Below are 26,160 nucleotides of genomic sequence, written 5' to 3'. Positions count from 1 at the left end.
TTAGACAGACTTTGTACAGATGAGCTGCACAGGCCCTGTGGTCTGCTGTGGTGCTCTGGCATCAGCTGACAGCAGAGATCTCAGGCCACATGAACTCAGGCTGAGTGTCATTTTCAACTCAAATGGCACCTCTGGGCTTCTCCAGAGAGTGCAGTAGGGATGTCAGCAGCCCAGGGCTTCTCTGTTGCCCTGAAGTGGAGCTGAATGTGAAGAACATTTTGGTTAGAGCTCCATGACTTTGCTGGTCATAGAACCAGGGTTCAGGACTAGCAGTGCTCCTCCAGCCCAGATTTGTCTTAACAGTTGTAGAATCACTTCCTCTGAGAAATAATTAGAGCCAAAACTGGTTTCCAGTGCTTGGCACTAGAGCTGGAAGAGAATTTTCTCCATAGGGGAGAGATGTCTAAATAGCCCAGAATAATTTTAAACGTATTTATCATATTTAAACATATTTATCATATTTTTCCATGCTACTGCTTGCTAATTTTGAGAGCTTTGTTTTGTGTTTCTTTGTTCCAAGTGCAAGAAAAGCATCAAAGGGAAATATAATCTTCATCAGAACAGTGATGGTAATGAAAATCTCTGTACTGTAATGGAAATAAGGAGGACTGATCTAAAAATTTTTAAGACTGTTAAGAGTAGTGTATAGAAAAGCATAGGGAAAAGGCAGTTAAAATAATTGCTATGTGCTTAAAATCCTCTCCTGTTCACATTTACCCTTTTTATAGAGCTCCTCTCTGACAGGACACCTTACTCTCTTCTATTTATTTTCACGAAACAAAGTTAAAGATAGAATCTCGAAGAGTAAAGTTTACTGTAAATCAATCTGAAAGTAACTGTCATGGGCTTGGAAAAGTCCCTTGTAGCTGGTAGGATGATCAAGGTGCTCCTCTAGCTCACCTTTCAGATATAATGCTTGAATAAAACTTTATTAAATACAGTAGGTAAATCTGGCAAAAGTTGGTCCAGCAGTTCCATAGCTTAGTGCTGTTCTAGTTGGGAAAAATGAAATATATGTCAATAAAGAACAGACTTTGCCAGGAATAAATGACCTACTAGATTCAGGAAATTCCTATGTGTAAAACTCTGCTGCAAGATATCTGTAAAAATTCTTCTTGTGATTATAATGCTAAATTCAGCTGTATCTTGCACTCATTTTATCTCTCTCCTGCTGGTAATCAGATGAATAATTTCCCCCATATCTTAGTCATCATCAAACTGTGAATTTGCACTCTGGGAAGGTGATATGCAAGACAGACTACTGTAGTTCTTGGCATGCTTGTTTTCTATCATATTTCTATTTAACAGTTTTAATAGCATAAAACTATAAGCAAATTGAACAAAAATGCAAAGCTGTATTTTTTTGCTTCCTATCTCATAACTTTTCTTTTATAAATACAACTTCTTCAGTATTTTCATGGTTTATTAACTTTCAGTATTTAAATAGCTGAAATGATATTGAATATGACCTATTAAAATATAGTCTAGTCTGGGTTGTTATGTCAAAGGTAAGTGTCAGAGTAAGTAAGTTCCATTCAAAGTGATCATAACCATGTAAGAAATAAAAGTCTTGATTCTCTCTTTTCTGATACTTTGCAGAATATGTGCCCCAGCTAATTGACTTAGGTTCAACTTCCACCTGGAAGTCTGAATCTATTCCTCATTCTTTTCTGTATACAAATCAGTGAGGGGAAACGCAGTAATTATGACTATTTGCACAATTATGCCATGTTCAAGTTTTTATGTTGTTTTATATCCACTGAACTATAAATAACACTGTAAACTGCTGACTGTAGTACAGCAGTCATGTCATGCTGCTTTTTCCCTGCTTTTGCAATCCTGTGGTCCATAGTGTTGTCTCTTGGTTTGCACTTGAGTGCTTGGTGGAGCCCCTCAGCTGATTGCCTTGGCAAGGCCCCCTGAGTGTTGGGAGAGGCTGGCACACACATCACTCACTCCCCATCCCTGCATATGCTGCCATAAAGACCAGCACTTGCTTTACCTTGCCCAGAGGTCCCAGAAGTGTAGAAATGGCTTGGGGCTTAAAATTTCCTTGTGCCTTGAAGGTATTTTTCTAAGTGTCTTGAAGTTCCCTGTATGACCTGGTAGAGCATTCAGGACATATCAATAGCAGATCATTAATACCTAGTTAACGTTTTGCAAGATAATTTGAACATGTATTTGTTTTGCTTTTTTTCTGTTTTTAAACTGAAATTATGGGCAAGCATACAGAGGGAAAAAATTTCAGAAGGCAGTAGCTAATTTTATTTCTCTTTCTAATTTTTGGTGATGCTGATGCTGGCTTCTGGCTTTATTACTGTACTGTTAATAAGTTCAAAGGATGATCTTCTCAAAATCATTGAGATGTTCCATCCTGTCAAGTGAAACATTTCTATTTTAGGGGGTGTTTGTCTCTAGTGAATTCTGCTTCCTTCCTTCTTTTTTCTGCCAAGCTAATGTTAAACTTCTAGTCTGTGAGGTCATTGCACATCAGCAGTGTGCTGTATTGTGTGATACAATTTATTTTTGTGTGGCATCACTCAATATGACATCTGGCAAGCCCCTAGAGACAAAGAAATGGTGATCTTTGCATTGCTAGTTAGAAAGATTGTCTTGCAGACAGAAAGAGTAAAATAAGATATAGGGATGGAGTGGAGCAGAAGAAACTGAACTTGAAACTTGCCAAGTATTTGTGTGGCAGATGAATCTCAGCTGAGGTAGAAATGATGGATGAGTAATGGGAAGGAAAAACTGAATGAGCTTCAGAGTCAGTTTTAGTCTCACACAAACAGGATCATCTTCAAGGCAGATGTGACGACGGGAAGTGCCTTGGCCAGGGAAAGGCATTTCCAGGCTGGAGAGCAGTTTTGATCAGAAGGCAAGGGAGATCATCCCTGTACGGACTGGCCATTGCAAGGGACACTGCAAAAGTCTTGGGAAGGAAGGGACTGCAAATACTGGCTTCTCTGATGGCTGGAGGGCAAAGGGGAACGATATGGTTGCCACTGAACAGGGCACATAGGTCTTGGAAATTTGTTGTCAGAGGACATTGGGCAGAGTGAACATGAGTGCTGGCCTGTCATCATCTGCTTGCAACCTTACAGTCCACAGAATGAACATGTACTGAGAAGACAAGGATATTCTTGCCAATCATATGAATTGTTTGTTAGTTATGGATGTGATGATTTAATTTTAATACATGATCTGGCAGAAACAGGACAAGATAAGAGCATGTCAGGAAGGAAGGGTTGAGTATGGAATAGACTTCTGAGCCTTAGGAAGTTCAGTTTCTGGAATGAGTACAAGACCATTTTAAAAAGTATTTTATCTCATTCTAAATCTAAGTTTTTTAGAAAAACCACGTTTCCAGTCTTTGTATGAGTAAATGTTAGTCATTTTAGATTATGTCCAGTGCTCTCTTCCTTCTTTGAATCTGTGAATGATTATGTCTGTGCTCTTCTTGAAGAGATACAGCCTTGCTGGGTCCTGCCTGGAAGGAAAAACCAACTTCTTCCACCATAACCATTGCTGATGGCAGGCTGTGACTTCCAGGGAATGGAGTGGGGTCTAGGATTCAAAACTGAGCTTCGAAAATGTTTAGATGCCAGGAGAGCGGATAGTCCACACTTACAGACAAAGGCCAAGGTAGATTCATTGGGCCTTTCCAGTTTGCTTCATGGTACTCACTTCTGGCTGAAGTGTGGAACAGAGCAAGGAGAAGAAAAGTTGCTTGCTGTCCCAGGGTTTAAAAGAGAGCAGGCTGGACCTGGAGTCTGTGACTCAGCAAAGCACTGACTAAGTCACTCAGGTGGGCTTGGTGGGATTTAAGCTGTTGTTTGAAGCTTAGCACAGATCTAAGTGCATTATCAAATAGAAATAGCTAGGATGCTAAGAATGCACTGAATTTTAAAACATCTTTCTGGATAGAGTTCAGGGACAATATACATCAGAATACAAATCACAGATACTGATTCTTATTCATGTATTAGATTAAAGCCTTATTTCTAGAGAATATTTCTATTAGAAGTTAAAATGAATCATGCAGAATAAGTAATAGAACTATCCTGACAGAGCAGTAACATGAATTTGACATCAAGAGTGATTATTTGTCGTTGTAATAATTCTTAGGTGATGTAATTTAGTTCTGAAGCTTTAAAATTACTCTATGAAGTTTTGTAACAGTAAAGAAAATAGAGGTTGCAGTTCATTCCAAAACTTCTCTATATATAAGATTTAGTTTGCTTGGCATGAAGTCCAGTTATTTTCCAGTATTGCTGAACAAGTTGATCCTTAATGATCTAACAAATTATAAGAAGGTAAGTGTACCCATATACATATATAACTAAGTTGTGTTTTTCTTTTAAAAGAGAGAAGATTCCTCCACTTTTACCTGCTCTTCATATCTTCTTATAATCTGAAAAATACTTCCAATTATGCAGGCACAATTACTTAACAGGTATACCTTTAAACTCTCAAGAATTGGTATTTAATAAAAAACCTCTTCAGAATTTTCCCAGGAGTGTTTTTTCCCATCATGTCCTTTGACATTTGCCATTTGGGAAACTGCCATTTGGGAAGCTGTTGATGAGATGATTGTCAAAGAATGGAAATGTGACTGTTGATTTCTGAACTCTTTTCAAAATACCTCATTGCATCCAAATTATTTGTATTGATTTTTATATTTATTTATTTACCCTTTACCTTTGAAAATTTGCCCCATCATTAGAAAAAAAAGGAAACAGTCTCCTAAATAGTCCCTTTAAAATCCGACCTTAAGTTTCTAACAACACAGTTGTGTTTTCTTTAGGCAGCATAAAAAATGATTTTATATGAGTAGTAAGAAGCTCTTTCATATGATGCTTTAGATGTCTTTTTAGGGTTTCAGAAGAAGATGGGTTTCTATTCTCTGAAGTATCTCTGATAGGATGAGGTGAATGTTTCTCACAGCTAAAAACAGGGTGTGCCAATTTGCTGGTATTGGTAGAGTTGTCCTTGGGTGGGTTTCCCATGGCGTACCTAGCTTACAATCTGTGAGCTTGGCAAAAAGTTCGGTACTGTGTTAAAACGGTTCATACCAACACTGACTGGTTATTAATCTGGATTATCATTAACAGGTGACTGATCTTCTTTTAATAAAAGAAAATAAAAAACTAACTCAGACATGAATTCATCTTTATAGGAGTTTCCCGTATTTAATGATTGAAAACTCAGTTCTAGTGTAAATGAGTCATACTGTATTTAAGTGAAACCTATTGAGTTTAGACTTTTGAAACATTATTCAGTGCCTAATATTACATACTTTGATAGAAACAGAGAAATGAAGTGAGAAATAGAGTGGAAAAGCCTGCGTGATTTTTTTCTCTCTTTTATGTGAAACTTTGGCTAGTCTTTTAATATCTATTTGAAGTGTGGTCAGTGTGATAAATTGCTGTTTAACAATGCCAGAGCACTCCCTTTTCCCCGAAATCAATTAATTATAAACTGGAAATTTCAGTACTTTGTTCAGTGTTTCTTAAGTTAGCATATTTCTGGGAGCTTTCTGTGATCGTAATTCCTAGCTGCACTGGTGCTTTTGTTTCTCTTCATCTGTGGAGCCAGGGCTCTACTGTAAGGATAGAATTCTATCACTTTTTTTTTCCACATTTGATGTGGTATTTTGCATACAGCTGCAGAGTAGACAGTTACCTTTGAAAAGAACATTTGGCTGGTTTAATTTGATTAGAGCAAACCACCTCAATCATTACTGAACTAAGACCGTTTTCACTTTAACTTGGCTGTAGGAGTTGGGAATGTACTGACTGTGCTTAGATGTTTGGGGGAGGACTCGTTTGGCTACACAGCTCTTGCTGAAGTGAAACAACCTCAGAGGACCTTGCATACTATGCTCTTTCCCAATAAAAAGGGAGGGCTTTGAAGCCTTTGAATGTCACATTTAACTTTCCCTCATTGTGACAAGGAATTGAATTCCTTTTCTCCAAAAAATATCGGAAAGATTCAATGCACAGAAATCCAGAATCATAATTTTTTTAAAAACACCATGATACTAAAAACATACATAGGATATGAAAGTCTTACATTTACAACATATTTAAAACATGCCTAGCAACAGTATTTTGAATAAAGTTGTAATAAAATCCAACATATAAATAGAAATATGGTGGGATTCTCTTAAATACATTATATTCAAGTTAAAATTTAATCCCTTTTAGTAAGTCTTAGTAAGATTCCCACTTTTTTTCATGGTGTTTTGATTTTCTACCTCTTCCCATATCATATAAACATATTGGGGTAGTTTTTATGTTGCATATTAAAGATCAAGTTAGATACTTAAGATTCACAGTACTATATATTCTGTATGATTTTTGCTTTTCAGTTTTCAGCTTTTCAGCTTTCCCTCACTGATGATCATATCATTTTCCTAGAAAAACTCTCGTAGCTGTCTAGAATATAAATATGTCTCATAATAAATGACAGACATTCAATAAATTGTAGTCAGCTGGTATTCTCTAGAAAATACAGTTCTGATCTTTAAGTGCCCTGACTTTGTGATAGTGCATCATCATACAGTATTTTAGAGGATTACAGCTGAAGGAAGAGTTTCTGCTGCTTCTTGCATTATGTTCCAAAAAGCAATATGCATAGTTAGGTGTTCATCTGTGTCATCAGCCTAACGCTTGCTGCTAATGGCAGAATTGCATACACATATGCAATTAATCCAGCTAATCCAAGAATCAAGCTGCAAATTTAGGGCTCGAGTTTCCACTGGCGAATTAAAGGAGCTACCCTGATTCAAACAGTTTTGGTTGTTCAAATCATAAAGTCCTAATGTTAAGTTGAACAGAAATGCACAGTACAGGCAGACTAATGTTAAGTTGAACAGAAATGCACAGTACAGGCAGACTGTGCAGAGGTGTCCCATCAAGCATGCATGTTTGAGACTTCACCATTCAGAGTTTACATGCTTCAACTATTGAGTTCACCAAACTGGGGTATAACAATTCATTAGGTTTTTCACTGAATTAGATTTAGCATTTCTGTTTCACTCCTAATTACACTTCCTTTTTGTGCCAGAAATAATTCCTCTCTAACTCAGTATGTATCCTCTTAAATACTTGATGTCTGCTTCTGTTGTCTATGTTGTCACCTGAGCATCTTGTCCAACATTATCTCTCAAATTCCAGGTTGCATCACAGATACAGTGATTTCACTGCAGTGTACATGTCCTTTCTTCAAGGGCAAATGCTTCTAGTGCAAATGCTTCTAGAGCTACAGTTAGAGACTTTCCTGTACTGTTTTGAAGTTAATGTCTAATGTTACTCACTAATACAGCTCTAGAACCTTTATTACTGATTTCCAGGTTCTTTCAGGACAGTGAAAGTCAATGACCTGTATTCCTTCTCAGTGTTAGGAAGTAGATTATAAAGTGAATCTCGTTTTGCCGACTTTTATCTATCAGCATAGTTTGTATTTGTGAACTTTATGACATAGAGATTAGGCAACATCTGCGCTTTAATTACTGTGTTGTTTATCCTTAGATAACCTTCTAGATTGTTAATGGAGATAGGCCTACCCACTGATCTTTGTGGTTTTCTCACAGGCATCTTTAATCAATTTGTTGCCTCACTGTTTATCTCTGCTTTTTATAAAATGCTGAGCAACAAGTTTTGATCAAAGCAGTAATACCCATATCCAGACAGGTTGGAATCAATGACTATGGTCTGAAAATTAGAATGATATGTCTCATTAAGTTTAAGGCAGAGCCCAGACAAGTTAATACTTCTGCAGAACTGAGCACCTGTATCTCCTCATTGCATAGAATCCCATTCATCCTACTGACTTTATGTTTGTAGCATAGTTCAAAAAAAAAAAGCATTACCTGGCATTTCTCAATTCTCTGTTGCTTATTATTCATATTGTCTCTATTCTTAAGAACTCAAGAATTTTATTTTATTTAAATTTTATTTGGTCAAATTAAAACATTGCTTAGAGATGTCAGTTATTTCAGAAGCAAATATTTGTACAGAAGTGAAAAAATACAGCAGTGAGACTAGAACTGAGGATCATCGCAGGACAAGAACAAGAACAGTTAGGATTTGCACAGAAGAGGCAGGTAATCCATTTGACTAAAAATGAAAGGTATTTGTGGATATAGATAAATGGCACACAGGTGAATGACAGTGATGAGGGAGTTTTCCTAGAAGACATTTAAAGACATTTAAGGTATACTGGAATATCCCAAATCAAAAGGATATTGTGATGTCTGTAAGAAAATACAGTTCAAAGAGTGCTTGGTTTCCAGTAACCCAAAGCTGAGAGTGAACAAGACTATTCTGCAGAAGCAAAGATTAAGTCATGAAAAACAAATAATCTTTCGCTGTCCTGTACATCAATGAAAGGATATTGAACCTGTGATTCTAGAAGAAGCAGTAAAGTAAACTAAGTTCATGAAAATACTCATAAAGCACAATTTAAACACTGTTTATAGTAGACAAAGTTTAAAGACAAGTAGATAAGATTTAAGGACAACACTTAGAGATAAAATTAATGAAGTAGCTCTTCCTGGAGTACAGAAAAGAGAGATCACTCTCTGCACAGCCTGAAGTAACTTTGAATAGCTGATTTAAGAAATTCTGATAGTCAAGACACACAGTGCCCACAATAATTAAGTCTGACATTTTTTGGAAAAGGGATGATTCCCAAACTTGACATAGTAACAATAGGCTTTAGAATGGAGAGATTAAGAAACAAGAAGTAATTCAAAAATTTAGCAGTCAAGAGGAATGATACGAAGTCTTAGATTTGTAATGGTGGGTACTTAAATAGAGAGTTACAGCAGCACAGTTTTTGTCACTTGGGTCATACACCATTCCTTGACATCCATGCTCTCTCCAGTCACTGAAATCCTGGCTGCTGTTTTGATCTATATCCTCCTCCTGGATGCTAGATACAGCAGGACAGTTTAAGGGTATTGGATTCTTAAACTCTCTGGAGGAATGGGCAATGTTTGAGGGAGACGGAAGACTTTCTTCATGGCTGTGCTCCAGAGTATCATGATGGACTCACAGAAGGTACACACAGCCATGCATAACAAGATAGGGATGTGAGATAATTGTGATTAGACACTTTATTCATATGAATATTAAAAGTGTATTCCATCTTAGTCATTTGGGATTTCCCCATACTGAGTGCAGAGTGAGCATGTGCTTTAGGAGAATAATTCATCCAACTCATCCTTGGTGCCCATGCTGGAGTACAATGAATTGCTCTCTGGAAATGCTCATTTTGACTCTAGAGGGAACCCAGGTGGACAAGCTTGAGAAGTGGGGCCATGGGGAGTCTCGTGAGGTTTAGCAAGACCAAGTACTGGTGCTGCACCTGGGTTGGGGCAACCCCCAGTATCAACACAGGCTGGGGATGAAGGGATTGAGGGCACCCCTTTGGAAAAGGACCTGGGGGTGCTGGTAGATGAAAGGCTGGACATGACTCATCCATGTACACTCACAGCCCAGAAGGTCAGAGGTGTCCTGGACTGCATCCAAAGCAGTGTGGCCATCAGGGTGAGGGAGGGGATTCTGCCCCTCTGCTCTGGTGAGAGAGACCCCACCTGAACACTGCATGCAGCTTTGGGGTCCCCAGCTTGGGAAGGATATGGACCTGTCGGAGCAAGTCCAGAGCAGGGCCACTGAGATGGTTAGAAGGATGGAGCACCTCTCCTGTGAGAGAAGGCTGAGAAATTTATGTTTCTTCATCCTAGAAAAAAGAAGGCTTTGGGATGATCTGCTTGTGTCCTTCCAGGACCTGAAGGGAGCCTACAAAAATGAAAGAGGGGGGACTTTTCACAAGGGTTTGTAGTGACAGAACAAGAGGGAGTGGCTTCAAACTGAAAGAAGGTGGGTTTAGATTAGATATTAGGAATTAGATATTAGGAGAGATTAGATATTAGGAATTTCTTTACTGTGAGGATAGGTGACTCGCTCAGCAGCTTGCCCAGAAAAGTGGCAGGTGGCCACATGGATGTGTTCAAGGACAGACTGGATGGAGCTGAGCAACCTGGTCTAGTGAAGGGTGCATGGTAGGAGGATTGGAAGTAGATGATCTTTAAGTTCCCTTTCATCCCAAACCCGTTCATGATTCCAGTGTAGGGTGGCCACCCAAATGTAGCTTGCTCAATCTCAATGAGATTAATGCCAGTCTGTAAAGTTTGAAGGTGAAAAGTGGAATTGCTAGCAGAGAGTTTGTGCAGTAAGTAACAGATGTCACAAAATCAAATAGGAAATTATTTTGGGTGTAGGGGAACAAAACGTTAGTATAGAAATCAGAGGGTACTTGGACTACAAGAATTTAGATGGAAGACAAAATGAGTATTATAGGGGAAATTTTTTTTTAACCCAAGTCTATTATATGGGGACTGTTGGTAAGAACTCGTACAAGGCACTTGTTTTTATCATTGGGCAAAATTTATGCACTTTCTGTAACAGGGGAGTGTGGGTATCTGTGACATTTACTGGCTTCAGACAGTCTGCTTCTAGTTTGTGTTTGGCATTAAAGTGCTAAAGGAAGCTGATAGTAGCTGGGATGGATGGGCATTGCCTGCTTACCCTGCACCCAATTTTAAGCTACAGCAGAAGCCATTTTGGTCAAAAATCGTTAATGCTTTACAACAGAAAAAGTAACTGATGATGTGTGGTGGAGATGGCTGCTCACGCGGTCTACAAGTAGTTTAAGTCACCTTTCAAAGCTTTCTCAGTTGTGGTTTCTCTTTTTGTCATTACTCTTCACTCTGCCATACTGATCTCATACAGGATTTGCCACTAAGTGGGTTTATTATGTCATTATTGAAAAAATTTTGGTGCTGCACATAGTTTCATTGCCTCGATTTAATTTTGGGCAAATTGCACAATTGTACAATTGCAAATAGTTGGAAAACTCTGGTGTCTAACTTACATTCTGGTCTGAATTATCCAAGACCTGAGTTTTTGTAAAGCAGCGGTGCTATACCTTTATCTCTTGGAATAATTTTGGGAGGATTTATATTTTTCCATAAACTCAAAACATGTCAGCCCACATTGCTCAGTAATAGCTTTCAAAATTAAAATCAGTCAATCAATACTGCTAAAAGATTCTGCTCCATGATTTTTTATGTGAAGTGTCTGTTTTATAATTTGGCATAACTTGACATAGGCTTGAAAACAGTTTTCTTTATTATGGATCTACTAAAACAATATAGTAGTAGCAAAGTAAATAATCTACTCTATTAAGCTGTTTGGATATGCATATTACACATGTGGGTATATGTGGAAAAGGAAAACCATGAAAATGTCAAGATTTTACTCCATTTAACTTGAGAATTATTATTTTGTAACATGGATTAGGGTTGTTAGACATTTGTTGCCTGCACTTTAAAAATGTGTGAACAGTTTTCTTTTTTAAAGTTTAGAAAAAATTGAAAGGGATAAGGGCAAGTCAGGGAATAAACCATCCCAAAAGCTAATGGTTTTTAAAAAGTTGCATGATATTGAAAATTGGAACATGGAACTGAAATGCCATCTCACTCTTAAGTATAATAAAATAATACATTTTATTTAATGTGTTCTAGAAAGAGTAAATATAAATTATAAATATTAATATCAGTGGCAAAGAGCCCAGGCATCTTTTGGCATCTATTGGCTTAACCTCACCTGGGCAGCAAAAGGGACAACTGAACAGGGAATGTCAATGTTTAAAAGCAGCACAATTAGGTTTTTTTAATAGATGGCTTTTTTCTCCTCTTGTTCACAGTACAAATATATATTTTTAGGGGCTTTAGAGAATATTTAGATTGTGTGATTATGTATCTCCTTTAATACTTTTTAAAAGTTTTCAGATCTTGCAGAATTCAAGATCACTTTAATCTTTCTTCTTTCAAGCATGAAATTGCCATCCCTTATTAGGATTAGTCACTCAGTTCGAGAACTCAGTCATCCCAGAGCACATCCTTTATACAAAAATATTGAAGTAACATTTGTCAGCTTTTAAATGGAGGCTTTTTTGAAAAGTCTGTTGAGTTCTTGAAATAAAACTAAAATTTTCAGAATGGACATGGATTATCATGGACTTTCTAATAGGTTCATTGCTATTATTTTCACAAGCCTGAAGAAATGTTCTTTTGCTTTGAAAGATCTAAATCCATGTAACTTCCCTGCCTTCTGTGGTGAAATTGTGTGAACTGCACTGTGTTCCGATCCATAGTGATACACCATAAGTGCTTGCATACTGAGGCATCCATAGAATTGAAGATTACTGTGTCTACCTGGATTTAGCAAAAAATAAAGCTTTCCTTTGTAAGTTTCTTCCAACGGACTTGAGACAGCTGTTTGTCAGTCAGATATTTTCATAATCGAGACACAGATTCTTACATCAGAACATCTAGATGCCAGTTGTGATGTTTGAAAACTGAGATGTGCCTGCATGAAAAGTGGATAAGGGAAATCACTGGATAGTTTGTTTTTCTTCGCAGAAAGTCACTTCAATTCTACGATAACTCAGAAAGCAGCTGAATGGACCTTTATAAAACATGTGAACTAAGTCACTCCTAAGTGGAGACAGCTGGGGTCTATTTAATATCCTGTGTAAAATGGTAGAGGTCAGCTTCCTGGAATAACTTAGGAGTTTTATTTCACGAATATCCTACTGCTTCAGGGACCTGGGGTGATGGAAAGGCTCTCAAACTGAAGTGCACTGTAAGGAAAAGCTCCAGGGCTAGATCTTTCCTAGCTCTGCATTTGCTGTTGGAAGACAGGGAAACATCTTGTGGCCTGCAGTATCTACACATTCTCAATGTAAATGTCTTTTGTATGAGTGCTTATTAAAGCAGGCAACTAGTCTCAGTTTTTTCTTTCAGTCTTATATTGTGATTTAGGCTTTAGGATATTAATTGAAAATTATTGAGAAGTCATTGAGAATCTCTGAGACTTTGGATAACAAGTGATTCCCAAATGTACTGATTACCCTAAATACATAGATTATTTTGTAATTTGGGACATTTGTTCCTAAATCACTTAACTTATCTTGACAGTTTTATGATTTTTTTTTCTCCATTAAATTGATGGAGCCACATCTTTACTGTCTGTGGTCATCCATTCCCTTAATGTGTTCCCTGTATCTATTCAATTTAATTAGTCCTTGAGTTTAGAATCTTATTTTATTTCCTGCCTCTTTCTCTTCCATTGTGTGTTGACATGTCAGTGAAAAAAAATTATCTTTGTAGGCTAGAATCACTGGTAACTGTTCACTCACGCAAAAGTTCAGAAGTTATATGATATAGCAATTGATAAAATTGGTAGTTCAGTGACACCATAATTAAGTACCTGTGGTGAGGTGAACCTGAAGATTCACCTAAAAAATTGTTTTTTCTGATGATGTCCAGTATGATTACATACTTTTCATATTTGTGACAATTTGTTTTTTCCTTGACTGCTTTTTAAAGTTGAAGATAAAGAGAAGCACTAAAGTAGAACTAAGAGAAGTAAGTGTTTCTGTTAGATGGGAAAAAGGTGAAGATTAGGCAAAAAAAGTAGTGTGTCACTGGAATAGGCTGGCTGACCACAGAAAAGGCTTCCCTAGACTGTGGTGGTTCTTTGGGGCCTGTGTGGTGTGCGCCCTTGCCTGTTTAGTTAACTCTACAAAGGCTTAAGATCATCAGCTGGGGTATTTTTGTGCTGTTTCTCCCAACAGAGGTAAATTGTGGAGTTTAGGGATGGAATATAGAAAATACTGAGGAGCAACTCCTTCAGCCCTCATTGTCTCTTGACTCATTCTTGAAATTAAAATAATTACATTAATAAAACAATTCATATATGGCTTAGAAAGGGTTAGAACAATTTCTGTCTCAGCCAGTAATTATAGTCTGAAGTGAGAAAGGTGGTTCCTGGTGTAGGGAAGAGTGTAAGAGTGGGACAGACACGAAGCGATAACCTCTGGCAAGTTAAGGCTCTCACTGACTTCTCTATGATCTTAAGTAATCCCTGATCACTGCTTTGTAAGTTCTTGCAGCATTTGCAAGCAGATGGGAGCCAGTCCTGCCTCACTCCCAGGCAGATGCCTCCCAGCTCACTGATGCGGGGAGCTGGCTGGCGGCCGCCAAGCCATGCTGGCCATGCTGCCCCCGAGCTCAGCCCTGGGCTCTGCTGTGCTCAGGCTTCCCTCAGCTCAGCCAGACCCACACTGTCTGCCTGGGCATCACAGAGCACAGCCTGCTTTGCTGGCACCACCTGGCTACATGGGCCTTGTTTGCATTTGCCTTCATGTAAAAATGTTTAAGCACTCCAGGAACCAGAGAGAGATTTATTACAGTTTGCTCATTTCTTTCAGATATGTTCAAGATGATGTATGCAAAACAATAAAAAAGCAGTTTTGCCATGTATTTACATCTGATGTAAACTGTAATTTACAAAATGCGGAATTTATTTCAAAACTATCCATAATACATTAAAATTTAAATCTTCATCTCATGCTGCTGAAAGACACCCCAAAAGAAATAGTTGCCTTTGCTCTGTAGTAATAAAACAGTCGAATAAAATTTATTGCCAGCTCAAAATGCTACTAACACCTCATTTTCATTGCCAAACTCTTCAAATAATCTTTAATTTGTTTTCTTTTACATATATGTGCAAGAGTTTAAAGGAAATACTTAAAGATCTGTGTAGTCTGTATAATACTTCACTGCATGTGTGTTAATCTTTAAATGGTTGCCTCACTGTGCCATGTAAATGGGCTAGAAAGGGAGGAAATGTGTATCAGACATCTACCTTAAGAACTGGAGGATGACAGCACCTGAGAATCTTACAAAAATAGATAATTTTTGGTTTACTTTACATGTGCTATGAATTAATTTAAAAAAAAAAGACAGCTTCATAGAAGAAATTACAAGAGAGACAAGAAGGAGCTTGCATGGCCACATTTGAATGGCCACAAATGGGAAAAAGACCACATTGGTGTCCAGCTCTTAAAACACTTGCAAGATGTAGTTCAGATGAAACGTGTAAGGAATTTGCATGCTAATGGAAAAAAGGATCCCTTTTTATGTATTGAGTGTTTAAGAGCAATTGCCCCAAGCTAAATTTATTAAGCCAGAAGAATCTTGTAAATTTCTATTGAAGATTTATTAGTCCCATTTGTTTCTGTTCTTCAGAACATGAATATTAAACTCAATCCTGCAAGTTTGTCACAGGTGAAAGTCCCTTTCAAATTAAAGGAAATTCTGGACCTGTGCCAAAGCCAGTTAAATAAATGTAGCAACTTCACGAGGCCTAGGTAAAGGGTCTGTTTAGGATTGATGCTGGTCTTTGAGGGTTGAGTGAATAGGGCAGAGGTGGTTTTAGTGTTTTGTTTTGTTTTGTTTTGTTTTGACTTGTCTCCCATTTTGTTTTAACTTCTACATGGAAGAAATATTTTAAAATAACTTCAGAAATGAACTGAACAGAATCCGCATTCCCACCAAGTAAAAATGATCAGTTACATTCTTTCTGGGAAATAATAATATCTTCTAAATTCAGTTAAATTAAAACATCTTTTTTAAGTTAGTCATTAAGCATCTTCCATAGCAAGCAGGGAGAAACAGTACCCTCCCCAAAGTGATTCAGTCAACTTACTTCTTTCTCCTGAATAAATGAAGACCTACATGACCCATTCAAACTAACCCCCAGTTGCTGAGTAGCTCTATCACAGGAGTTGTATCTTTTCCATGGAATCTGAGAGGAGAACCCATTGCTTCACAGGCTGCTGTGCGGGGCTGTGGTGTAGGTGGATGGCATTTGACCTGTCTGATGATGGCTAGCCAAAGACTGGTATGTTCAATGAAGTTGATAGTTTTCTTACAAGCCTTAAATCTGCCTTCTGCTGAATTTAAGTGCTTTGTAGTCCCATAGTTTTGATACTTTAGTTTTAGCATAAATATCCTCTTACACTTCACTTTTCCTCATAAAGTTATCTGTTGCTCTGCCACTCAGTTTTTTTGTTACATCTGCAACTTAAAAAGAAGAGGGTAGTGTTTTTGTGTGTAGATCTGGTTTCCTAACAAAACCTGGCCAGATCCTGTTTGTTTTTCTTACCCATGTGAGCAATTGCCTTTGTATTTTGATTTTTGGAAATCAGCTGAGTGCTGTTTACTTTTTGGTAGATGGGATGTTATTTGTAGCATGTGAAGTAGTGGTGAGTGGACACAGTACAGTGGCACTGCAAGGTTGCTTGAGTTCACTGTGTTCCCTTCCAGGTTTTGCTGAAGTGAATGAGTAATTCCCTTTGTCTGAAGTTCATGGTGCTGCTGGCATCATGGCACACAGGAGTATTACTGGGAATACATTTGGCATCAAAGCCTGATGGAAGTCACTCTCCTTATCACGTGTATACAAAAAGCACTCTGAACTGCATTTCTGTTTTTATGTGATACAATCTCATGCAGGACAAATTTGTGGAAAGCAACACACAAAGTGTAAGACACCTTTTGGATTTTCACTTGACTTAATCCTGAATGTGGCAACTGCATTCGCCACTTAACCACTTGTGTTGAAAGTGGGCAGATATGTCTGATCCATTTCAGGAAATTTTAAGCAGTTCTAGTCAATCCATAAACAGGTTCTTTCAACAGATGCAGACATTTTTTAAAAGTTGTTTTCATTCGGTTTCAATATCTGGTGTTAAATTGCTGTTTCCATTTTTAAGATAACAATAACTACTCACATCTATCGCTGTTTTCTAGTCCCCCGGGTTAAGACTGGGAAAACAACAGTTCACAGTTTCAGAATTTAAGGAAAAACAAATACTGTGATGAATGCCTTAGAATACATCATGACCATAATTTTCAGAGATGAATGCCCATATTCATGAATTTAGTACTAAAGGGTAACTAAAAACTTACAGGGCAGAGATTGTGATACAGATAAGGATGCTTAAGTGAAGAAGGGGACCATGCATGTTGGGCCCCAAGTTGTGGAGTTCTCACTGCATAGGTAAAAATCAGATAGAGGTTGAAATGGCAGACAGGGGGTTACTTTTTTTCTATCCAGGTGATGACTGGCTGAGTATAAGAAAGAGGAAAGATAGCTGGCAGATAAGGCAGATGAAGCTTTAGGTGATGCGCATACTTAAAAATCACCCAGGTGCTTTGCATGCTGCAGGTTAAGTGCAGCATAAGTTCTTTGGTAGTTCAGGGCTGGTGGGTCATGCAAGGTCAAGATCTATGACAGGTTTACTCTGCACGCTGATACTCTGGCTTCAGAAATGCATTCTTCTACTGACAGGCCTAAAAAATTTAACACAATACCACTCAAAGCTTGTGTTGTCATGTCAACTGGCCATGCTGTCGTAGCAGTAAACAGCAGTAAACACATATTTCCCAGTGATGTTGGTTTCATTCTCTTACCAAGGATTTCCTTTTATAATGTCATTTCGAGAGACAATAACTTTTTATTTAAGGAATGATACATAATAATAAGCCCAAATATAAACAAATGGGCATGAGAGTGAACCATGCACTGTTTTACTGTGGTTTACTCCTTTGTCTGCTAATTGCTTTCTGTTTAATACATGGATATATAGCGTGTTACATTAAAAGGTCTCTAGAATCCCTTAGTAATAGTATTTCCTGAATACATTAGAGCAACACAATCCAAATAATTTAAAATAATAAATTTTGTTTCCTTATTAACATCTCTTTTTACTAACATATATGCTGCTTATTTATGTTGTGCATGAATAGTATTGTCAGCTTTAGCCAATTTAGCCTTTTGTTTTTTGTAAGGCTTTTTTTTTTCTTCTGTTTTGTGCTCTTTGGCTTTTGCAATGGAATTCATGGTATTGTTAAACTGCAAGTTTTCCCCTTCTAAAAGTCATCTCTTGATCCTTCTTTGAGAAAGACAAACTGTTTGGTTCCAACTCTACCTATGAAAAATAGAAATGTATTTTCTTACAAGGCTTTAATGTGTCAGTGTCTCACAGATAATTACAACAATACTTCATGCCAGCAACAGAACCAGAGCAAAATATTTTACATCTATTGCTCTGTCTCCCCTGCTCTTCACCATCACATCATGGCTTTGGACTCCTTTCAAGTGGTGCCACTACTGGTCCATCCTGGGAAGTGGCAGCAACATCATCAGCACTCAGGTGTATTGGCAGCCCTTAGCAAGCCCCCTTAGCTTGCTTTTCAGTGGCTGACAGCTAGGTCCTTCAGAATTACTTTCAGGCTGCTTCTTCTCAGGTTGCTTGTGTTCCCAAGGGCTTAGCCTGTGCTGGGTGATTAATTAGGGCTCAAGCAGCACATGAGTTTTCAGTGCATCCACCATCATCCAGAATAATTGTGGCCATGGAGTAACTTGGAGGTCTTTCAGGAAGAGCAGCCCCTGGATTGATGATAAACATCAAAACAGAGGACCTCCTCTGTCACTGTCTACAGTAGCTGCTCTGTTATTCTTAGGTTCTCCTATGAATCTATAAGAAGCAAGAGTTTGTACTCAAATTTGCATTGGAATTATATACAATTTTTAAAAAATTGAATTTAATACCTCAGGTACTGCTGTAATATTACAAGCTTTTAAAAAACGATATGAGATTGTACAGAGTGTCGAACAGTACTTCGAATTTGACTTTTTGCAATGAATATTTTTTTTGTGGAGTGAAGGGTTATTATTTCCTTTGTTATTTTTGACATGTTGGCATCATGATTAAATCCCATGTGTACATAGATTAGATTATTAAGCCACTGAAGAATGAATGATAATTTTTACTGTTGTGAAATATAAATTTTGAAGATGGGTTGTTTTCACTTAAACCTAGGAGCTGTTCTTAGATTTATATCCTGTAGGTCTGGCACAAGAATTAATTCAAAATATAAACTGAAATGTGGAGTCTGTAACAAGCAGTTTGTGAGCTACAGTAAAGACTGGATTCTGTTGTATGTCATCTTACACCATGTACAGCTGGAAGTCCAGGATAACAACTGGGCTCATTTCATTTGAATTAAACAAAATCAATATTCAGGCATAAGTTTTACTTACATATTGAGCAAATTAGGGAATCTAAACAGGAATACAGCTATTCCCTGAGGAAGGTATTATAAAGAAAATCTAAAAACAACAGATGCAAACACATTGCCAATGAATGGGAGCATCTTTATTTTGTACTCTGAACTGGAAGCTTACAGAAGCTTGCTGGAAGCTTACAGCACTGTATAGCAGCAGTGTACATGACTTGGAAAGGCAGTGTACATTTGCTTGTTGAAGGATCACATGAGAGCACTATGAATAGGTCAGACAGCTATTGCTGATCCTAAACAATCTGTCAACGACTGTCTTCATAACAGGCCATGTTACTTTTCTGATTCGGGGGTGACTTGGCGTGTCCCTGGCCTGCCCTGGGACAGAGTGTTTGGTAGGGCAGCACACAGGCGTGTGTTCCGGCACCACCCAGCTGGGATTTTCCCTCCGTATTGTCAAGGGCTCCGTGTGTGGCCAGTTTGGATAAAATCAGTTGCAGTGAGATTGTTCATGGACTGACTGGTGAGGAATTAAGCATTTTAAAAACTGGTGAACTGTCGAATAAGTCCTGAAGAGGAGTTCTGCAAGGCAGGATATAGTTTGAATTACGGAGTATTAGGAGATCCTTTTATGGTTCTTGTCTGTTAAAGATAATTTCCCTCTGTGAAGAAGGTGAAAGAGAAATGACGGTGTGAGGGTTGAAATAGACAGTGTGCGGCTATAAACAAAGAAAGGTGCAGAGAACATCTTGTCAGGCCTATTTTTCCTTGAAGTAAAACTCTTTTAACAACTGCATCTTTTAGTGGCTTGGGTGGCACACTGAGAAAATGTCCTTAGCCTTTTCATCTTTTGGGCACAAATCTTGGTTTTTGTTGAAAATGAAAACTGGTTTTGGTGGTTTCATAGGAGCAGACATTTGTCTGCATCACAAAACCATTCAGTCTGGCACCAGAGCTCGTCATTGCTTGAGTGGGGCCCAGTGCAGGAGAGCAGGGGTGTTGCAGGTCAGGGCTGCAGTCGGGACTGAGCGTTGAACGCTTGCCCAGTCAGCCCACTCTATCGGACTTTAGCCAGTGCTATTTACTTCGCTTTCACGAGCATCTATTTCTCTCTGTCACTTTCTCTGTCTCTCTTCCTCACGCACATTTAAAGAACAAAAACCTCTTTTATACAGCTAAGCATTTTAAATAATTTTTCCAAGTCAGAAAGGGAGAGAGACTGGAAAAAATTACAGCGCAAAGCTCAGCTTGCAGATGAACGATTGCCTTGTCATCCTAATGTCCCCCTTCCTTTCCTTAAACCTCACTGGTGAGTGGGCTGTGAGCAGCAGTGTTGGCTGAGCTCTGCTGGAGTGGGTGTCCAGAACAGGACTTTCTGCTGCTTTTCTCTCATTCTACAGTTGCTTCTCTGCTGTAGCTCTTTCTGCTCTGTGCACAGCAGATAATGAATGAGTGACTTCAGAATTGAAAACATCTATCTACAGAACATCTGCTTGTCCTAGATAAATTAATTGATTTTACCTGATGTTAAGTCTACCTTTACTACTGTTTGCCTGAAAGAGATTTCTCCTGGAGACAAAAGGTGATCCTGCTACTCTTCCCTGGAAGGGTAGCAAAGCAGGAGAAATGTTCACAAACTCCAAGAACCCAGTAGAAAAGTAGAGAATACTGATTTAAGACATAAAGTTGCCATGAACACTGTAGACATAGCCAAGATTATTTAATCAAGTTTGGCTCTGGGCATCTGACTTGTTTCTGGATGGAGCTGACTCTGGGCTTGCTGGCTGTGCTGCAGGCAGTGCTGTGCCCTCATGCTGTGGGTTTCCAGTACCGAGGTGGTTCTGTTGGTGCAGTCAGAGTCTTTGTTATGTTGCAATCTGCTGTGGAGCCATACCTTAAGCACTGATACACATTGGGGCAGCTGCAGCTGGAGTTTAAAGTACATTGTGAAGTTCTCGAAGACCCCATGTGCCTCTGAAAGTGGAACTTAGGTTTTGCATTACTGTGTGGTTCTAGAGTTGTTATATCAGGAAAAATGCCATTTAAATACTTTGAATTTAGCGGCCTCTTCCTCTGCATATGCACTTTTTTCCCATCTAAAAGTGTTTTACTAAAGCTCCTTTGAGCAAGAAAACTCTACATTTGAAATACCAGCGTTCAGAGGCCTGGAGGAGTGGGTGATTGCTGATTAAAATGAGACAAAGCAGTATGTCCTGAACAGGGGGAAAGAACTCTGTCATATGTTTCAGTGGGAAACTCTATTTCCTGTTTTGCTACGTGGAACTTGGTTCTCCTAATGCACCTGTTCCAGTCCAGTTGCCCAGCTATTGTCTTCTTCATCCAAAAGATGATCCCTTTGTTCCAATACATTGGGTATTTATTTGTAATTCCAAGTAGAGACCAGTTTCTGTCAGCAGTCTTTTTTTTTTTTTGGCATCAAAATCAAGAAAGGAAAAGGTAGCTAATATTAAAAGTAGGGGTAAAACTGGTTTTTTTAAGGAGTACCTAGTTTATAAGGCTGGGCTGTACAAAGGGCTTGCTGCTGAGTGACTTCTTGAGAACTCAGGAGTCTGAGGCTGCTGCTGAAATTTGGACTAAAAGGACAAAGGACGACCAACTGTCATTCTTCAATGCTTCCAGGTATGAGAGGCAGAAATTTTCTGTGTTTATGAACTTCCAGGATTAACCTAAGTCAAAGGCAGTAAAAGCAGAAGTTGTTCAGGTCCTCCTCTCCTTATTTGTCAATAAACCAATAAACCTCAGTCATGGCTTGTGATAATCTTGGTATCCCAGTCTTGTGGTGTTTACATAAACACTGTCAGTACATAAGTTCTGTGCTCGTTTTCTGTCATGCAGATAAATAGCTTTCAGAGTTAGGTTGAGGCCACCCCAAACTCTTTTCATCTGTGTATTTGCTCAGACTTGTGAAATCTTAAAACTGTAGCATATTATTATGCCACTGTTTACGTAACCACAGTCTTCTAAAGCATTTCTCCTACAAATCAAAGGCTCCAATTCTCTTGCTCTGTTATGTATAAGCTAGGAAGTAACTCTTTTGAGGAAGACACTGTTCCAAAGAAAATTAAAGTAAATCCATGTTATTAGAAATCTTTAGGAGGCGAGGACTGGTTTGGTTCAGTGCTGTGAGTGACCATACAGGGATACATATGTATTCATGTTGGCTTAGTCCTACTGCAGAAAAATAACAGTAAGCCCTTGGATGCATTGGCAGCAACTATCTAATTCTTGGTTCTTCCTTTTGACTATGATCCAGTTAATTTCCCAGATGTACCTACTCATCTGTTTGACAATAGCCAAGAGAAATTATGTCCTACATTTTTTTCAGGTCTTACAGTCAGATCTGTCTTTCAGTATTTCTTGCAGGTGTCTTGGGCTCATCTCCATCGCTGTTATCTCAGTTTGCTCTGGAAAAAATGTTTATGCTACTTGAAAGCGGGAAACTTCATAGCAATTCTCAGATCATCTCAAAAGCAAATCTAGTTACATTTAGGGACTTTCTGGGATCAGTTACAATCTACCACTCAGTAGATGCAATAGTTTTCAAAGTAATAACTGTCTTTCTTTTAAAAGCATTAGGTATTCATATTGTAAAATGAAAGTGAACTGAGGTTGCATTTGTCAGATTTTGTGTTGTAAGAAGCTATGGAGACTTCAAGGAGCATTATCTGGTTTTCTGCATGCAAAAAATCCCAAAGTATTTTTGTAGGAAGGCGGGTACTCTGCTGGATTATAGGAAGATCCACTAGGCACTAAACACATAAAACAGAGACAGAGATTTGTAGCTGATAAGCTCCTGCTTTAGTACAATTAACTTGAAAAAAATGTGTGCATTAAAACCCAGGTTCTCCGTTAGTGTCTCTTCAACAGTGTTCAGTTCCGATGGTCGCGTTGGGCGGTGTATGACTCCCAGCCAAACATCTTGTTAAATACTTGCAGGATTTCCCATAGCTGATCTTACTTTAATCAAATAATTCAAACATTTCTCTTGTAAGTACAATAGAAGGGCAGGGCTTGTGTTTACAAAATATTCAGTATGGAAATCCTGTATTAATTGAGGTACATTTACTTCACTTAGGACAGTGTCCACATAGTAACTCTTTAAATAAAAGGCCTTTTGCTGTTGCCTATTCCAGAGAGGCAGTCACGTGCAATGTTAATGCGTCACATACAGAAAATCATGAGGAAATGGCTTCAGAGATATGCAATGTAGGCAGCAGAGATGTTCCTAATTAACAAAGACAATTTTATGGGTGATATTCTCACAGTGAATGGAAGAGAGTATAATTTATAAAAAGTAGATTTATCCCTGTGGAAACTACTAAATAAAGAGGCTGTGTCTTTCTCAATCTATTTCAAGAATGATTAGCAGGAGCAATGCCAGATGTTGTTTTTTTGTAATATCATGGATTAATATAACCTGTGATTTAAATTATCTTTCTAAGGTAGCAGCTATATTTTCTATGAGTAAACACAATGTATTTGTACCTGGCCCAGTGCAGAATCTGGAGCTTTTATGATTGATAGTAAAGCATTTAGAGTTTCACATAAAGAGTATATGGAAAGGAAAGATAATATGAATACTCGGTGATAATATTATTACTCAGTAAAAGGAAACCAGAATTGTGCTTCTCTGAGTTCCTTGTTTTGCTGTGCCAGAAAATGCCAGAATCAACATAACCTACATACAGAAGAATTAACAGAGTCAACATTTTCCTCCTCAGTGAGTTGGAAATTACATGTTGCTTCTAAGTTTAATACAGTGAAATCTTTTTTCCTTTTTTTCTTTAATTATAACTCTGCTATAGTTGAAAATATGGGGGTTTTGCCAGTGTATTAAATACCTGGCAAAAGAGGTGTTCTAGAACATTTTAGGTGAATGTAGGTCAACACAAAGGAATCATACAGTTGGAAATATTTTCCAGTGTTTATGTTCAGATGTTGAGACCTGTCTGGCTCCTCTCTATTTGCATGTGTTGGGGTTATAGGCAGTCCGGCTACATTCCACGTTGATTTATTTAAATATATTGCAGATTATTAATCTCCAGCCAAATACCAGTAAATTTCACTTTTCAGGAAGGTTTGTGACTTTTCACAAAACTTGTTTACCGTGTACAGGACATGTACACCCCATTTAGGGAATCTCAGAGAACGTTATGTGTCATTACGAGAAATGTGCAAACACATTTTCTCTTACAGTCACTGTGTTACCATAATAATTAATGTTTGTTTGTTCAGATTATGATTAGAGATTAAGTACAGATTAGTCTTCAAGTAGAGGTAGGGTGACAGTTTTATTATCATATTCTGGAATTCTGGTTCCTAATTTATTACTCACTGAATAGCGTCCTTAACCTAAAATGAATGTGCATGTATACATTTTCAAAATATGGTAGCTAATAAACATTTTTTCAGTGTAAGACTAATGATTATTTAGGAAATGCTGTCAAATGAGAGCACAGCCTTACTATGGTAAATGCCAAGTGAAAAATACTGCTCTCTTAAACCCGAATTACATTCTTCCCAAGTGGTTATGCCAATTCTAGTGTTTCCTTCTCTTGTGCAATACATTGAGATTTAAGTTAAGAAGTAAAATCTCAGTGCAAGATCTCACATACATCTTGTCCTTGTCTGTTTGTCAGATGTCCTCTGGGAAAAGAAGGGACTCTCAAGGCTTTGTGTGTGATCAGTTGTTTTCAAATCCTGCATATAAAGCCTTTAGTCCTCGAACAAACAACAAAAATACCACTTGATAACATTACCAGAAGTCCTGCACTTCTTAATTCTAATAAAGTAATTCTAAGAAAAGTGTATAAAAGATAAAAGTAATACACCAGCATCACTGATATGATGTTGAAAAAATAAGCCATAGTATCAACACTAGTGGTCTGTTATCAATGAGAAATTCTTCAGTTTAACTGTCTAGACCTTTTTCTTAGTAACTTAATTCATTTTTTAAAACTACTGTCACCTAGTAAAAGTAGTGATTCATTTTTCTGCCTCACCTCAGAGAGAAATGCGATCTGATCATGTAGTGTAAATGAATAAGCACATGAGTAGAGTATGTGAGCAGGGAAGAAATGTCCTTCTGGCTGTTCAGATGGTTTCCTATTAGGATTTTGTAGAAGTGGAACTTGAAGAAGGATAGTGAAAATCACTGGTATGAATATAGGTGTGAAGCACAGAATGATGAGCAGATGTTTTCAAAAAAGGTAAAACAGTGATTAAAGCTGGTATGGTAGATGGAGAGGATGAGAGAAATCCTACTTAAAACCAGAAGTAGAGTAATCAGATAGGAATGTGGTATTATGAAGAGCTTTGTCGATTAGTTGGGTGTTGTGCAACAAGGTGAAATGACAAAGAAGTTGCAGTAAAAGAATGACCAAAAGTGATGAAAGAAGTAGTGACATCTTGTACACAAAGCTTTTTTTCAAACAGTACGCTGATTCTGGAGGTATTCCTTGTGTCTAGGAATTTGCAAGAGGAATCAGCGAAAAAATTCTGTTTCTGCTGAAGGAGATATAAAGTTGTGTAATGGTATACGTGGGAATTCTGTGGAAAGAAACTGAAGGTGCATGCAAACACTCTTACGTATTTTTCAAAAATATTTCCGGCTATTTTTTTTTAAATGATTATAAATACTGGAGCCTAGAATGTGTATAAATGTCATGTAATTTTCTGTAGTAACTCAGGTTGCTGTGTCAAAAAAATGAATTATTTTCATATAATTATTTTACATTTAACAGCTGATGAGTTCTTAATATTAATCCTATTTCAGAATTCACAAATGAGAGACTGAGATGGTAATTTTGATATATCAGCTGTTATTAAATGAATCAAGAGCTCAAAGATTGGTCTGCCTTTGGAAAGCTCTTTTCCATTCTGTATACTGTAAGAAATTTAAATGGACATGCTTGAGATGCAAGTTACATCTGTACTGGTTCCTTCTATACTTACCTCTTCTGTTCTTTTCCTCTTCTCAGATTGTTTGATGTGTGCACCGTGTCACGAACAGACAGAGAGACCAAGTTAACATTAGTGTTTGAACATGTGGATCAAGACTTGACTACTTACTTGGATAAAGTTCCAGAGCCTGGAGTGCCTACTGAAACTATAAAGGTATTTAAGGAGAA

General features: G+C 37.9%; 1 protein-coding gene across 3 annotated transcripts in view; it reads left to right on the top strand.

Annotated features, from left to right (window-relative positions):
- Positions 1-26,160, top strand: part of CDK6 (cyclin dependent kinase 6) — a 125,451-nt gene that overhangs the window by 5,279 nt on the left and 94,012 nt on the right. For all 3 annotated transcript variants that reach the window (XM_066563324.1, XM_066563166.1, XM_066563241.1), the window contains exon 3: positions 26,011-26,146. In XM_066563324.1, the coding sequence (XP_066419421.1) occupies positions 26,011-26,146 (136 nt within the window). The remainder of the gene's footprint in view (positions 1-26,010; positions 26,147-26,160) is intronic.

This window comes from Molothrus aeneus, chromosome 1 (genome assembly GCF_037042795.1).
Source record: "Molothrus aeneus isolate 106 chromosome 1, BPBGC_Maene_1.0, whole genome shotgun sequence".
In the NCBI taxonomy this organism is placed as follows: Eukaryota; Metazoa; Chordata; class Aves; order Passeriformes; family Icteridae; genus Molothrus; species Molothrus aeneus.
This window is presented reverse-complemented; position numbering and strand designations above follow the sequence as displayed.